Genomic DNA, 13,132 nt, shown 5'->3' on the forward strand with positions numbered 1-13,132 from the left:
AACAGCTGGTGGCTTTTGATTTGATGCACACTCCTTTGTGGGGGTCACATTTATTCTAGTCCCTTACTGCTTCCTTACAATCACGAAAGGCACATAATGAGCAGTAACTTGGCCACCTTGTAGTTAATACACTATATGCAAAAAAATCCTCCCTGCAGTATTAAGCCATTGTAAACTAATATAATAATATGAGCTGATAGGGTGTGTTTATTTATTCAAAAGACCCTGCAGAGGTTTCATGATTTAGTTGCCAACTTCTTGAGATGTATTGGAATTAGACTGTAGATTTCTTCCTCAGTTAAACTTCTGCAGTAGGGTGCAATGCAGAGCAATTGAGAATATAAATATTTTCTGACCTGAGCGTGGTGTTATTTATAAAATGAAGACACCATCCAGAAGAAACTTGTGAAAGTGAGGAATTAAACAACAGAAAGTATTTTAAAATGAAGTAATTTACACCAAGAAGCAAAGTAAAAGATGGTTCTTGGTGACGGAAACAAGGCAAAATTACATTTGTAAATTAATTTTCCAACAGGATTACAATAGTTTGCAAACTTTCTAATGTAGTTAGATTATATATTCTGCTACAGAATAGATTTAAAACAAAAATATTTAAATTTCCGGTATTGTCTGAAAAATGTGGAACATAATATCCAGATCTCACTCTATTTTTAAAGTGAATTTCTGGACCTGGCCTTCAACGACAATGTTGATGTTGCCAAATCATTGTGAAGTTTTAGATGCAGTATTCCCACACCCTGTGAAATCAGCAAATGGCCTATGGTGTTAATTCCCAAGTGACTTCATTCTACTTCCTCCCATTCTTTGAAAGGAAACACCAGAAATAATCAGCGCATAGCTTTGCTTTTAAACATCTTTGCTCACTTGCAAACCCACAAGGACTTGAGGAAGCATCGTTTATGTAAAGCTTTTTGCATTAACACGTGAAGGAAAATGACAACTTTCCAAGTCACCGTTTTTCTGTTTTCCATCTTGTTTTTAAAAGGTAAGAATGCTTTATTCATAGCCTTTTCTGATCCCTTTTCCTAAAAAGACGAAATGTTCCAAAAGTTACTTTTATGTCAACTAATTTTAATTAGCTCCAGCTTCAGTGCCTATTCAAAAACAACACAACTCAATGAAAATGAAATATTTGGCCTTCACCGCAAGTATACTTCTTTGCAAGTGCCTCATAGGTTTATAACCCTACACCTCAAAAGATAGGAAAATAATTTTTAAGTTTACCACTTCAAAAGTTTTTTTGGAGTATGATTTGGATGATTCCATTTATTGATAATATACGAGAACTGGAATTCTTTTCTATTTTTCTTGGTGAATTTAAAGTAAATTTACTGTTGCAGGAAAACACAATATGCTTGCATTTTCTGAACAACATTGTATTTTTCGATATGGTTTCAATCAGTTTTAGCAAATATTCTTCTATTTGAAATGTCCAAATTTCCTTTTTTTTAAACAAATTATAAATTTGAATTTATTAATGTCAGGAATGAATAAAACTAATCAATGAACAGCATTTCTGTGCAATAGCAGTAAAAGGAAGACAAAAGTAAGTCAACAATTAATTACCTTTAAATGCAACTTTTTTCATTGGCTTATTATTACATTTATCATATCCTCAAAGCATCTGAATGTGTTTGAAATTCAATAAGCTGTTTAAAAAAAAGTGCATTCGCATTTCTCTGATGGTTTGTGTATCGATGATTTCCATAAACATTGACTGAGGTATAAAATTAGTTATTTTATTTCTGGTGATCTTGGCTGCAGGAGGTATGTTGCCCAGAACATGAAAAGACCTTCCTGATCTTATTCCAATGGCACAAATAAATGTTATAGTTAAATGAAGGTTTGGAACATTTTGTTTTATGACATTGGCCAGGATTTTGTTCTCCTCCACTAGAACATTCAACAAATGTGATAAACCTGGACTTTATCGAGCAAAATTGTTTTATTGAGCAAAATCATAGCATTTTGCATCATGTTATAAATTGTTTTATTGAGCAAAATCATAACATTTTGCATCATGTTATAAGACCAGTAATCCAGAGTTTTGGATTAATGAACCAGACAGGAGTTCAAATCCTATGGGGAACATGAATTATATAAAGCTAGTTATTTGAAAACAAAAAGGAAAATTAAAAGGTAGTTTTGTAGCGACGGCTACACTGCTCCTGCAATAACACACCCAACCAGACGGGTTGAGCTCAGTGAGCAGACTAGTTCATTGCAGGCTGCTGGGCTGCATTTATACTCCCCGCCCGGACCTGGCTGAGAACCGCGCTGGAGGGCGCTGATGTCATCCACGCATCACGTGGTCCCCAAGCACGGGTTTCTGAGCCCCGAACTGGAAGGAAGGGATACCCCCGACAGCGCCATTTAGCCGGCTGCCCCGCCGCATGGCTTACAAGTGGGGCCGGTTGGCCTGCCTTGTGGTGAGCCACCACAGTTTCCAAATATTTTCTATGAGAAACTTAGATCTTTTTGTAAAAGAAATTACTGATATTCCTCTGGAAAAAAAAAATCAAAAAAACAATTTTTCCTTCTGGTCATGTGACTATGGATCTATCCCAATGTGGATCATTCTTAATTATCTCTGAAGCGTTAATGTTAACTCTGGTTTCATTTCAGATTTGCAGTTTTCAAATTTGATTTTCATTAGCTTTTTCATTATTTAAAACTATTCCAAAACCCAACAACAGAATATTACTACTTGACCTCTAAGCTTTGGCCCAGATAACAGATTGAAGTATGGCAAGGCATACTTAATCAAGTCAATACTGCTAAGTATTCTATCATGCTCTGTACCTTGTTGATGGTGAAAGGATTGAGAATTCAGGATACCAATCCTCTTACCTGCTCCTATTACTGTAATATTTAAGTTATTGTTCCAATTAAGGTTCTGGTCTTTGGTGATCCCACATTGTTGATGATGGGGTCATATCAATCAATGGTGATGTTAAATCTCAAAGGTGTGTGGTTAGATTCTCTTTCATTGCATATGGCTATTGACTGGCACTCAATTTGTGTTAATGTTACTTGGCATGTTTTTGCCTATGCCAGAACATTATTCAGCTCCAAACAGACATGGATTGCTTCATTGGTCGGGGACGTGCAAATCAAATTTAACATCATGCAGTTATTTTTAAATCCTTACTTCTTATCAGAATACCTAGGAGCTGAGATAAACAGCATGTTTAAGAACCTCAACCATCTTCCTTGAACAAGGTGTCACTCCAACCCTTGCTATGTTTTCTACTGCATGACAGTTAGCAATGATGTCCCATAGCTTCAGCAGCCTGGGTTTGATTCGGACCACTGGTGCCGTCTGTCTGGGCTGCACTTTTTCTCTCAGCCTGCTCTGTTTTCAACCCACATCTCAATAATGTGCTGGTAATTGGCAAGTGAAAATTACCCCTTCATGTAGATTGATTGAGGAAAAAATATCATGAGATAATATGTGTATGTGTGTGTGTGTGTGTGTGTGTGTGTGTGTGTGTCTGTGTGTGTGTGTGTGTGTGTGTGTGTGTGTGTGTGTGTGTGTGTGTGTGTGTGTGTGTGAGAGAGAGAGAGAGAGAGAGAGAGAAAGGCCAATTTTGAGAAAAATGAGAAAAGATCTAGAATGTGTGGATTGGGATTAGTTGTTTTTGAGCAAGGATGTGCGAGGTAAGTGAAGAACTTGAAAAGGTGAATTTTTAGAGTGAGACTCAGGATCAAGGCAAGGCTAGAAGGTATATGGAGATATTGGGGATCTGGTTCCGAAGAAGAGAGAGGTGTATAACAGTTATAGGCAGCATGGAGCAAATGAGGTTCCTGAGGAGAATAAAAAATGCAAGAAAAATCTCAAGAAAGAAATCAGGAAGGCTAAAAGAAGACATGAGGTTGCTTTGGCAGACTATGTGAAGGAAGATCCTAAGGGTTTCTACAGGTATATTAAGAGCAAAATTTGTCCCCTTGAAGATCAGTGGTCGGCTTTGTATGGACCCAAAAGAGATTCGAGAAGTCTAAAGAGGGCTAAAGAAGCCTGTTTCTGTGCTGTAATGTTAAGAGGTTCTAAGTTGTAAGGAAATGAGGAGAAAAGGAATGAGACTAATGGATTTGCTTTGAGAGACTGCAAAGACTCAATGGCCTTTTCTGTGTCTAAGAAATAGAAACAGTCAATTCAACCTTTTCCCTATATCCTACTAATTCTCAAGCTCCTCCACTGAAGCTTCATATCTATTGATGAGCTCAATGCCAAAACATCTATTCATCTCAGTCTTGAATATATTCAATGAAGGAACATCAACAGCTTCTAAGATTAAAGGTTCCAAATATTTCTGATATTATCTGCAAGGATATGTCTTTTCATCTCAATCCAAAATGGATGGCCCTGAGACTGAAATTACACTGCATACGATAAAGGCCTGTTAGCCTCTAATGTGTAAATCATTTTCAGATTGGTGGCTACTTGCCATCATTGTGTCAACCTTGTACAGGAGTTCTATCGAGAGTGTCCTGGCCAGCTGCATCACAATCTGGTACGTTTACTGCAGAGAAATGGATCAAGGTCAATCCACAAGACCATAAGAGTAGCAGAGAGGATCACTGGAGTCTCCTTCTCCCCCCACCCCCACCCCCCATTGATGTGATCAATCGGGATCATTATCTGAAGCAGGCATGCAAAATCATGGAGGACCCATTCCACCCTGCACACAGCATCTTTTAGCTGCTCTCATCAGAAAAGAGTTACAGGAGTATCAGACTGAGGAACAGCTTCTTCCCACGAACAGTGAGAATGCTGAATGACCAAAGGAACTGCTCATATTAATCATCTGAGACTCTCATATTCATGAAGCAATACTTATTTATTTATTTGTATATAAGAATACTTGTCCTGCATGTGAATTGTTTGTCTGTATATGTGTGATGTCTGGTTGTATGTCTGTGTGCTTTGCACCAAGGACTGGAGAATGCTGTTTCGTCGGGTTGTACTTGTGTAATCAGATGACAATAAACTTGATTTGAGAATATAATTTTTCAAACATCACAGTAAATCTGCTGAACATTAGCCAGCTTTACTCTTTTTAAACGCCAACCTCCCTATCTCAGGCATTCAATCCAGTGACTTGGCATTGGACAACCTTTGAGGCAAGTCTATTTTTGCCAAAGCAATGGATAGCTGAGGTAGAGTATTCAGGTGTAGTCTGACAAAAGTCCTGTACAATTGCAGCATTGTTTTCTGTCCTAGAAACTTTGTGTTTCATTAATCAGTACACCAAGATTCTATTGTGCACTACATTTACTAACTTTTAATCATTTAAGCACTACAGATATTCTTTTGTTCTTTTTCTATTCCTCTGTTCAGAGTAATTTCCACATTCTCCTCATCTGCTATTTTTGTGTTCGCTTACTAAACCCATTTGACAACTGTATGCTAAAAATAAATGGTTCAATGCCAACCCAAGCTGCTTGTTGTCAGCCCATCAATGCAGGTATGGGAGCACATGACCAATTCTCAGATTTTATCTCAGATTTGCATGGAAAAGTTGGGGAACAGTTGGTCAACAGAGCCTAATCAAGGTTTTCTCACTTCCATTCAAGGTATCTGAAAATCCTTTGTCAGTTTTGTAATCCACAGATTCATTGATAAAGAATATAATTAACCTTTTATTATTATTATTCATCCAAACAGATATGAAGCCGTCCCACTTGAATACATAACTTTAATAATTTGGGGATATTTTCCTTTGATACCCTACACAGCTGATGCAAAATTAAATATCTATGAATAGTCTGGCACATGTTTTCACTGTAAATGAAGAAAAATATTTATATCTTTGTAAAATTTACTATTTCTTTCAGGATCCTTGTGACTTGTCTGACCTTTGCAGTGTTATTTTGGAAAATTTGTTCTTTCTATAATATAAGTTGATCCCTCTGATCCCTGCTTTCAAGATTGAACGATAACTCCCGATAAGTCAACAATCCGACATTGAAGGTTAGCTTTTCCAAATCCTTGTCAATGGGGAGGAAACTGACCCATTGCAGGGAATCATCAGAAAATTGTGTTTCTACGTAATCAATTTGATAGCCAGTCAATTCAATGGGTGAATCACTCAGTAAGCCCTTGATTTTCCAGATAATCTTAATGCAGACGACTAGAACACTTTACCCTTGTATGATCTTTTTGCACTTTATAACAAATTATCAGAATTGGACAAAATCACGCGGATACTTTTTATGGACTTCCATCCTATTGTTCGTGATATAATTTGACTTTCAATTTTGTTGATTCCTGCTTCATCTATATCAGAACGTGAAGTACTAAAGGGCATGAGTTTGAATTTCTGATAAAAATTCTGAATAAATCATAATTCAAAGTGGCTAAAATTAGAACAAGGATAGGATGGGCTACATTGGTCAGTATATCAAATTAGGTGGGAATATACAATCAATCATTCCAGCTCAAAAACAACAAAATCTGTAAGGAAATAAAACAAAGGCAGGTGATAATTGATAAAACAGATGAAATTATATTGCAGGGCACAAAAAAATTGTGAAATACATACAAGATCATTGGTGACTAGGAATCTGAAGAAGATCTAAAATGCATTGTATACTCTTGAGGCAAATTGTCCATTTCTCTCTGATCGGTTTGTACCAAACTTCAGTCCAATCTCCTGAAGAAGTCCAATCCTGGAGATCTTTAAACTCAAGAGAATTACTGTAAATATTTGTGTATAATGCGTTCCGTGCATAATGCGACACCCCATTTTTGAGGGGAAAGATTTTACTCCTGTGTATAATACAACCCCCCCCCTCCCCTGCCTGAGTTGCACTGGCATCTCTCCACTCGCCCACCCACCCAGCCTCCTGAGTCGCACTCGCGTCTCTCCAGCCGCCCTGCCTCTTGTGTCGCGCTTGCCTGCCCGGCCTCCTGAGCCGTGCTGCCGACTACCGCTCACCCGCCCGTCTGCAGAAGAAAAAATTAAAATTTTACTCTCCTGTATAATGCGATCCCCCTTATTTTTGAGGGGAAAAAGGGGAAAAATATTTTCACATTATACATGGATATTTACGGTAATCACAAAAGCACTTGCTTCTGATTTTCTAAAGTTCTTGGTTTTCTGCAATTGGGTGGAAAATTGCTGACTGTTGCTTAGCAATTCTGAAGGGAACTGCAGGAGTTTAGCCACTCCTATTAATCTTGGATGTGCTGAGAAACTGATACCAGTGCACACTGCATGGTGATCAATGGAAAATCCTCCTTGGATTCCCCAGCATCTTAACAAGAATTCACTTCAGTCATCTATTTGAATTAGAACTGCTGTCCAGAGATTAGGATGGAAAAATTAACTAGTTTACATTTTAGTTATTATAATGTTTTTTGTTTTTTTCATTGTCTTAATATGTTATGTTGAATTGGTTATTTCATTATTTTTAAATGATTTACAGCCATTTAAATCTCCCTGAATTGTAGTCCGAACTTTGACAAGAAGCTCCATTCCCAGTTATGCCACCCATTTGGTAATGTTCTGGGGGCAGAGCCTCAGCTGGATGTCACCTGAGCTCTATTTGCTGCTGAGACGTTTCTTGCATCTCCCTGGAGATGCAAGAATACCTTCTCCCAATACAGAGGGTTAGCTTGGTCAGCCCTTTGAATCTGGATCCAGTAATGTAGGAACTGTGAGTGGTGAGCCAAATCCATGGCTTGATTTGGCAAATGATCTGTTGCATGCTTCACAATTTTTATGTGTCATTTCATAAACACCATATTAATCTCTTTGCGAAATTATTTAACCAGCTGGTTCTTTGCACTGTCCGCTTGAACAATCGTTGGGGATTGTTGGTGTGGGAAGGGGATGGGTGAAAAATTCTGGATGTATTAATATTCTGAGGGAGAGCACATCATTTTCCATTACTGCTCTGCAGGACTACAGGAAGCAATGGCTGAAGGAAGATCGTAGATGCCTGTATCCTATGATCTGCTAAGCACAGGGTTCTCCATGGTACAGTGCAGCCCAAAGTTACTATAACAATAGGTTGATTTCAGCCAAGAGCAGATCAACCTCAGATGTCCCTAGAGTTTTCTAGTATCTCATGCTTGAGCAATGTTTCAATTTTACACAAATATGGCCAACCAAATGGTTTCTTGGTTTACTTTGAAAATTTTAAATAAGCCTTCTTGAAAAGCCTGGTGCCATATCCAGTTCAGATCACAGCAGTATACTGAGGTTATTATGCAATTGTTCTAGGTGTACAAGGATTCTACGCGGGAATCTTCCCACGGGCAGTGAGAACACTGAATGACCAAAGGTACTGCTCCCACCAACCATCCAAGACTCTCATAGTTACTAAACCAAATTTATCTATTTTTATACACGCGTATTTGTCCTATGTATGAATTGTTTGTCTGTCTGTATGTGTGCATTGTCTGGTTGTTTGCCTGCATGTTTTGCACCGAGGACTGGAGAATATGGCTTTGTCAAGTTGTACTTGTGCGATCAGATTGTGCAATAAGCCTGAACTTGAACAGTACCAGAGCACTCCTTACATTGATGTTCAAAATATTTATTGTGGTATTTAGTAATATTGTACCAAGAGAATATATAAGAATATCTATTTAATCCTGCAATAGACACATCCAGTCGTCAATGCAACAATGAGCTGTTCAGACATTACAACAACTCTGTGCTGAACCAGTCCAAGGCCCAGTTGAAATACTTTGCAGCAGAAGGGATTATTTAATCAAAGTCACGAGATAAGCCCACTTTATTTCTCAGAGTGGATAGTCATTGAATCATCTCCCTTTTGATTGGTCTTGCATCCACATTCTCTCCTCACTTGGACTAATCCAGACAGGATGACATTTCAGTCACCAGCAGCCTATACATGGAATAGACTGTGTTGATTTACATGGGGACTATGGCCTTAAAAGGAACACACTAAACAGTCATTAAGAGTCATGCAAACAAGATTGTATATTCTACTGGCTGATGTTGTCTTCAGTATCAAGAGCTTTGAAATAGTTTATTTGCATGTAGGAAGGGCTACTTGAAGACTTCTTGAGTTCTGTGTTGGTTCTTTTCTTTGCAAAGAAATTGATCGATGCTAAAAATCAGATTATGTGCTGATGTCTCTGAGCTATTTCACAGTTAATGGAGCTCATATAGGGTGTATGCAAGGGAAGTATGACTGAAATCCTGTTTCTTGAGTCTCTGAGGCTTTCAGGCATAACTCTTTGCTGGAAGTTATTTTAATTTAACTTGAACATACAGCATGAACCCGTGAGGCTTAATTACACCCAACTGACTTACAACTCCAGGCATTTTGAAGAGTGGGAGGAAACTGGTCCACCTGGAAGAAACCTACGCAGACAAGGGGAGAACGTTCAAACTCCTTAAAGCCAGCGCCAGATTTAAACCCGGCTTGCTGGCACTGTAACAAAGTTACACTAACTGCTATACTAACTGTGCCACCCCATGGACTAGTGAATTAAACTTACAGCTTTTCCCTCAGTTATTCAAACAGATTTACAGCACTAAACAAGTTTAATTTGAATAACATCAGTGCAACCATGTTGTATTGAAATTCCATTCAATTCTCAGGAAAGCAAATAATTATGAAAAATACTGACTATTGTATTTCAGCAAAACCAATCCTCAGGAAATTTAACTTCCTTTGTGTTTACATTGTACAAATATTTGACCCAATCCAAGATGGGAATAGTTAGATGGGACGATGGTAAATCTAGCAGAGAACAATCAAATAAAATAACAGAGTGGTCCTTAACATGTTCAAGTACAAGTTCATGTTCATTTGTCATTTGATTGCACCAAGACAACGTTGAAACAGCATTCTCTGGTCCACGGTGCATAACAGTGCAAAAACACGAGTACAGATATAACACACATACAGACAAACTATACATAAACACAGTTCATATGTACTTGTATTAAAATAAATATTACTAATAAATAATAGTCATGGAGAGTTGTTTTAGTAGCCATTCAGCAGTCTCACTGTGCATGATAAGAAGTTATTTCTCAGCCTGGTAGTTCTGGCTCAGATACTTCTGTATCTTTTTCTTGATGGGATTAGCTGGAAGATGCCCTAATTTTGCGATCCTTCTTTCAGCAACAATTCCAATAAGTCAAATCGATGCGAGAGGGTGGGGGAGAGTGATCCTTGTGAACCTCTCTGCTGATTTTATGGTCCTGAGGATTGATCTCTGATTCGATAAAACTGTACGACTCTATGATGCCATCAGCCAGGATGCCCTCGATAGAGCTCCTTAGAAAGTTGGCAGAAGGTTGGCTGATAGCCTTGCCGCCTCAGCCTTCAAAGAAAGTGCAGTTGCACCTTCCTGACAAGTGAGGAGATGTTATGAGTCTGGGATAGATTATTTCCAAGGAATTACCAAGATATTAATGTGTAGTAGAGGGTAGTCATTCCTGGTCCTCCCTGAAATCCACAATCATCACACTCGGTTGTTATTTTTCCACCATTTCTAAATATTTTCCACCCCTTCTCTGCATTTTGACTCATTGTTGTTGCTGATGAGGCAAACCGTATTTTACGCATATAATGTGCATATTTTGTGTGTATTTTACAAACCAGATTACCCCCCCCACCACTGGCGTGGATATGCATGTGCACGCTATATGAGAATATTTTTACATGTTGAAAGAATGCACACAATCAATATCAGGCATAGGAAAGTCTAACTAGCAATTTATAGCAAGCTTGGGAATATAATAATGGCATTGAAAGAACGCACATAATTAATAGAAGCCATGGGAAAGATGCCCCGGCAATTTACCACCATCCTCTGGGATATAATTGTATTAAATGCTGAGCTGAAGTCAATGAACAGCAGCCTGGTGTATGAGGCGTTTTTCTCCAGGTAGGTTAGGATGGGGTAGAGAGACAAGGCTATGGCATCATTTGTGGAATGGTTCCATCTTTGTAAGTGAATTGAAATGAATCCAGCATCTCTGGGAGGTGTTGATGTGTTGAAAATATCTGTAAAGACCTCCATCAGCTGGTTTGCACAGTCCTTTGGTACGCAGCCAGGTATGTTGCCTGGTCCTGCTGTCTGGTGTGGTTCACCCTGGATAGGATCCTCCTCTCCTCAGCTGTGGCGACACAAGGGGTCTGTTCTTCAGGAGAAGACAGAGCTTTCTTTGGCATCAGCCTGTTCTTCTTGTTGAACCATCTGTAGAAGGGAAGGGAAACATCATTGCTGTTGACTCGCTTGTGATCTGTTACATGTACCTCATGTCATCAGTGTCGCACAGCTGGCTATGGATCTTCTGCACATACTCACTCTTTGCCTTCTGGACTGCATGGGAGAGTTCAGTTCTGGTTGATCTTAGTGTCATCTGGTGTTCTATCTTGAAGACTGTATCTCAAGATCTGAGAAGTTCATGGACCTCTGCATCTAACCATTGTCTTTGGTTAGCCCTAGTTATGTTACATTTGATCTCCGTGACATCCTTCATGTGAAATTTAGCTCATGTACTCGTTGATATTATATGGCTGGTGGAGGTGGCCACTTCCCTGATATAGGTCCAGTCTGTGGTCTCAAAGCAGTCCTGTAGCGTTGCTGTGGCAGACGCTCCCTTCTCCCTCACCCCAAACACCCCCTCCCCCCACCACCCAGCCATGTCCTGAGTCCTGATCTCACTCTGAGCTGACTTTATTCATTTTGCCAGTGGTCTGTAGGTTGGGGTTAGCAGGCCATCTATGTGATCCGAGGATTCAAGGTGGGGGCAAGGAGCAGACTTATACGCAGCAGGTATGCTTTGGTGTGCTCCCAATCCTCGGATTCTCTCTTCTGGTGGCAAAGTTGACATGCTGTTGAAACTGTGGCAGAACTGTCTTCAGGATGGCATGGTTGAAGTCACCAATTACAATCATCCATGCAATCTTCAAGGTGGGATGTCTAGTCTTCACAGATGGTGCCATAAACTACTTTCATTGCTTCACCCTTGTTTGCCAAAGGTGGAACATAAACTGTGGCAATCAGCATGGCCGTGAATTCCCTGGGTAGATAGAAGGGTCTGCATTTCACCATCAGGTACTCTATCTCAGCTGAGCAGAAAGTCTTTACAACAGACATTTGAGCACAAGTGCACCTCCTCGAGTCTTGCAAGAAGCAGCAACATCTCTGTCTGCCCTAAAGGAGATAAGGCTATCTAGATGGATCACTGAATCTGGACTCCTGGAGTCACCTTTCTGTAATCATCAGGGCACAACAACCCTGCAGTTTCTCTCTGGTTCAGATGTAGCTTCAGGTTATTGTATCCACTTTCTTCTCCAGCGATCTTACATTTGCGAGTAAGATCGTCAAGAGCGCAGGTCAGTCTAACCCCGAACCAGGCCTGCTTGCCGCGCTTCTGTCTTCTCGCACAACTCTTCTGATGGCCTCCCACGCATCTCCAGTGATCCGCTCCGCGGTTTACTGCAGTCTGGCTCGCTTCCTTCAGTAAGTTAAAAGTGCTCAATAACTGAGTAGTTCAATCCTCCAGTTTCAAAGTCCAGGTCGTATTTCTTATTTTTGACTCATGTTTACTGATCATAGGGTAGGGAATTTCACCATTGTACTGAACTGAAGTGGCCACTGCAACTTAGTTTTGGTCTGAAGATTCAGATTTTACCACTGTTGAATAACGTTCAGAGCAGTGTTATATCACCATAGACCAACACAATGGCAATTTTATTCACCTCATTATCAATGGCGTATAATTTCCAAACATGTAACCAGGAAAATGCATCTTTTGGCATTAGAAAAGTTGCTGCGCTGTTATATATTAACTGCACAAGCGAGATGATTCAGTGCCTCAAGTTTAAATAACATGTCTTAAAATGCCGATGGAAGACACAGGGAATATTTACTCGTGAAGGGATAGGAGAAATGGAATACAGGTGTCTAATCTTTTATCTGGGATTGTCGGGACAGGACACCTGCCGTTGTTTGAAATCTTCCAGATTTCGGAATCGTTTTGATTTTGGTCCCTTTAAGCAAATGCCTCGCTCCTAGCCACTTCTGTCCATTCCTTCCCTCCCCCTCCACCCCCAAGCCGGTGCCAGACTATTTTGCACCCTAGGCTAGGCTCAGCATGGGCGCTGA

General features: G+C 39.7%; 1 protein-coding gene across 2 annotated transcripts in view; it reads left to right on the top strand.

Moving 5' to 3' along the window:
• Window positions 1-873: 873 nt before the first annotated feature.
• ecscr (endothelial cell surface expressed chemotaxis and apoptosis regulator) overlaps window positions 874-13,132 on the top strand; it is a 33,848-nt gene continuing 21,589 nt past the window's right edge. The window contains exon 1 of one of the 2 annotated variants that reach the window (XM_069898664.1): window positions 874-1,006. In XM_069898664.1, coding sequence (XP_069754765.1) covers window positions 955-1,006 — 52 coding nt within the window. In that variant the 5' untranslated portion in view covers window positions 874-954. Of the gene's footprint in view, window positions 1,007-8,288; window positions 8,314-13,132 lie in introns of those variants that run through there. The other variant, XM_069898665.1, reaches the window with a different exon arrangement.

The sequence above is a fragment of the Narcine bancroftii genome, chromosome 9, assembly GCF_036971445.1.
Source record: "Narcine bancroftii isolate sNarBan1 chromosome 9, sNarBan1.hap1, whole genome shotgun sequence".
NCBI lineage: Eukaryota > Metazoa > Chordata > Chondrichthyes > Torpediniformes > Narcinidae > Narcine > Narcine bancroftii.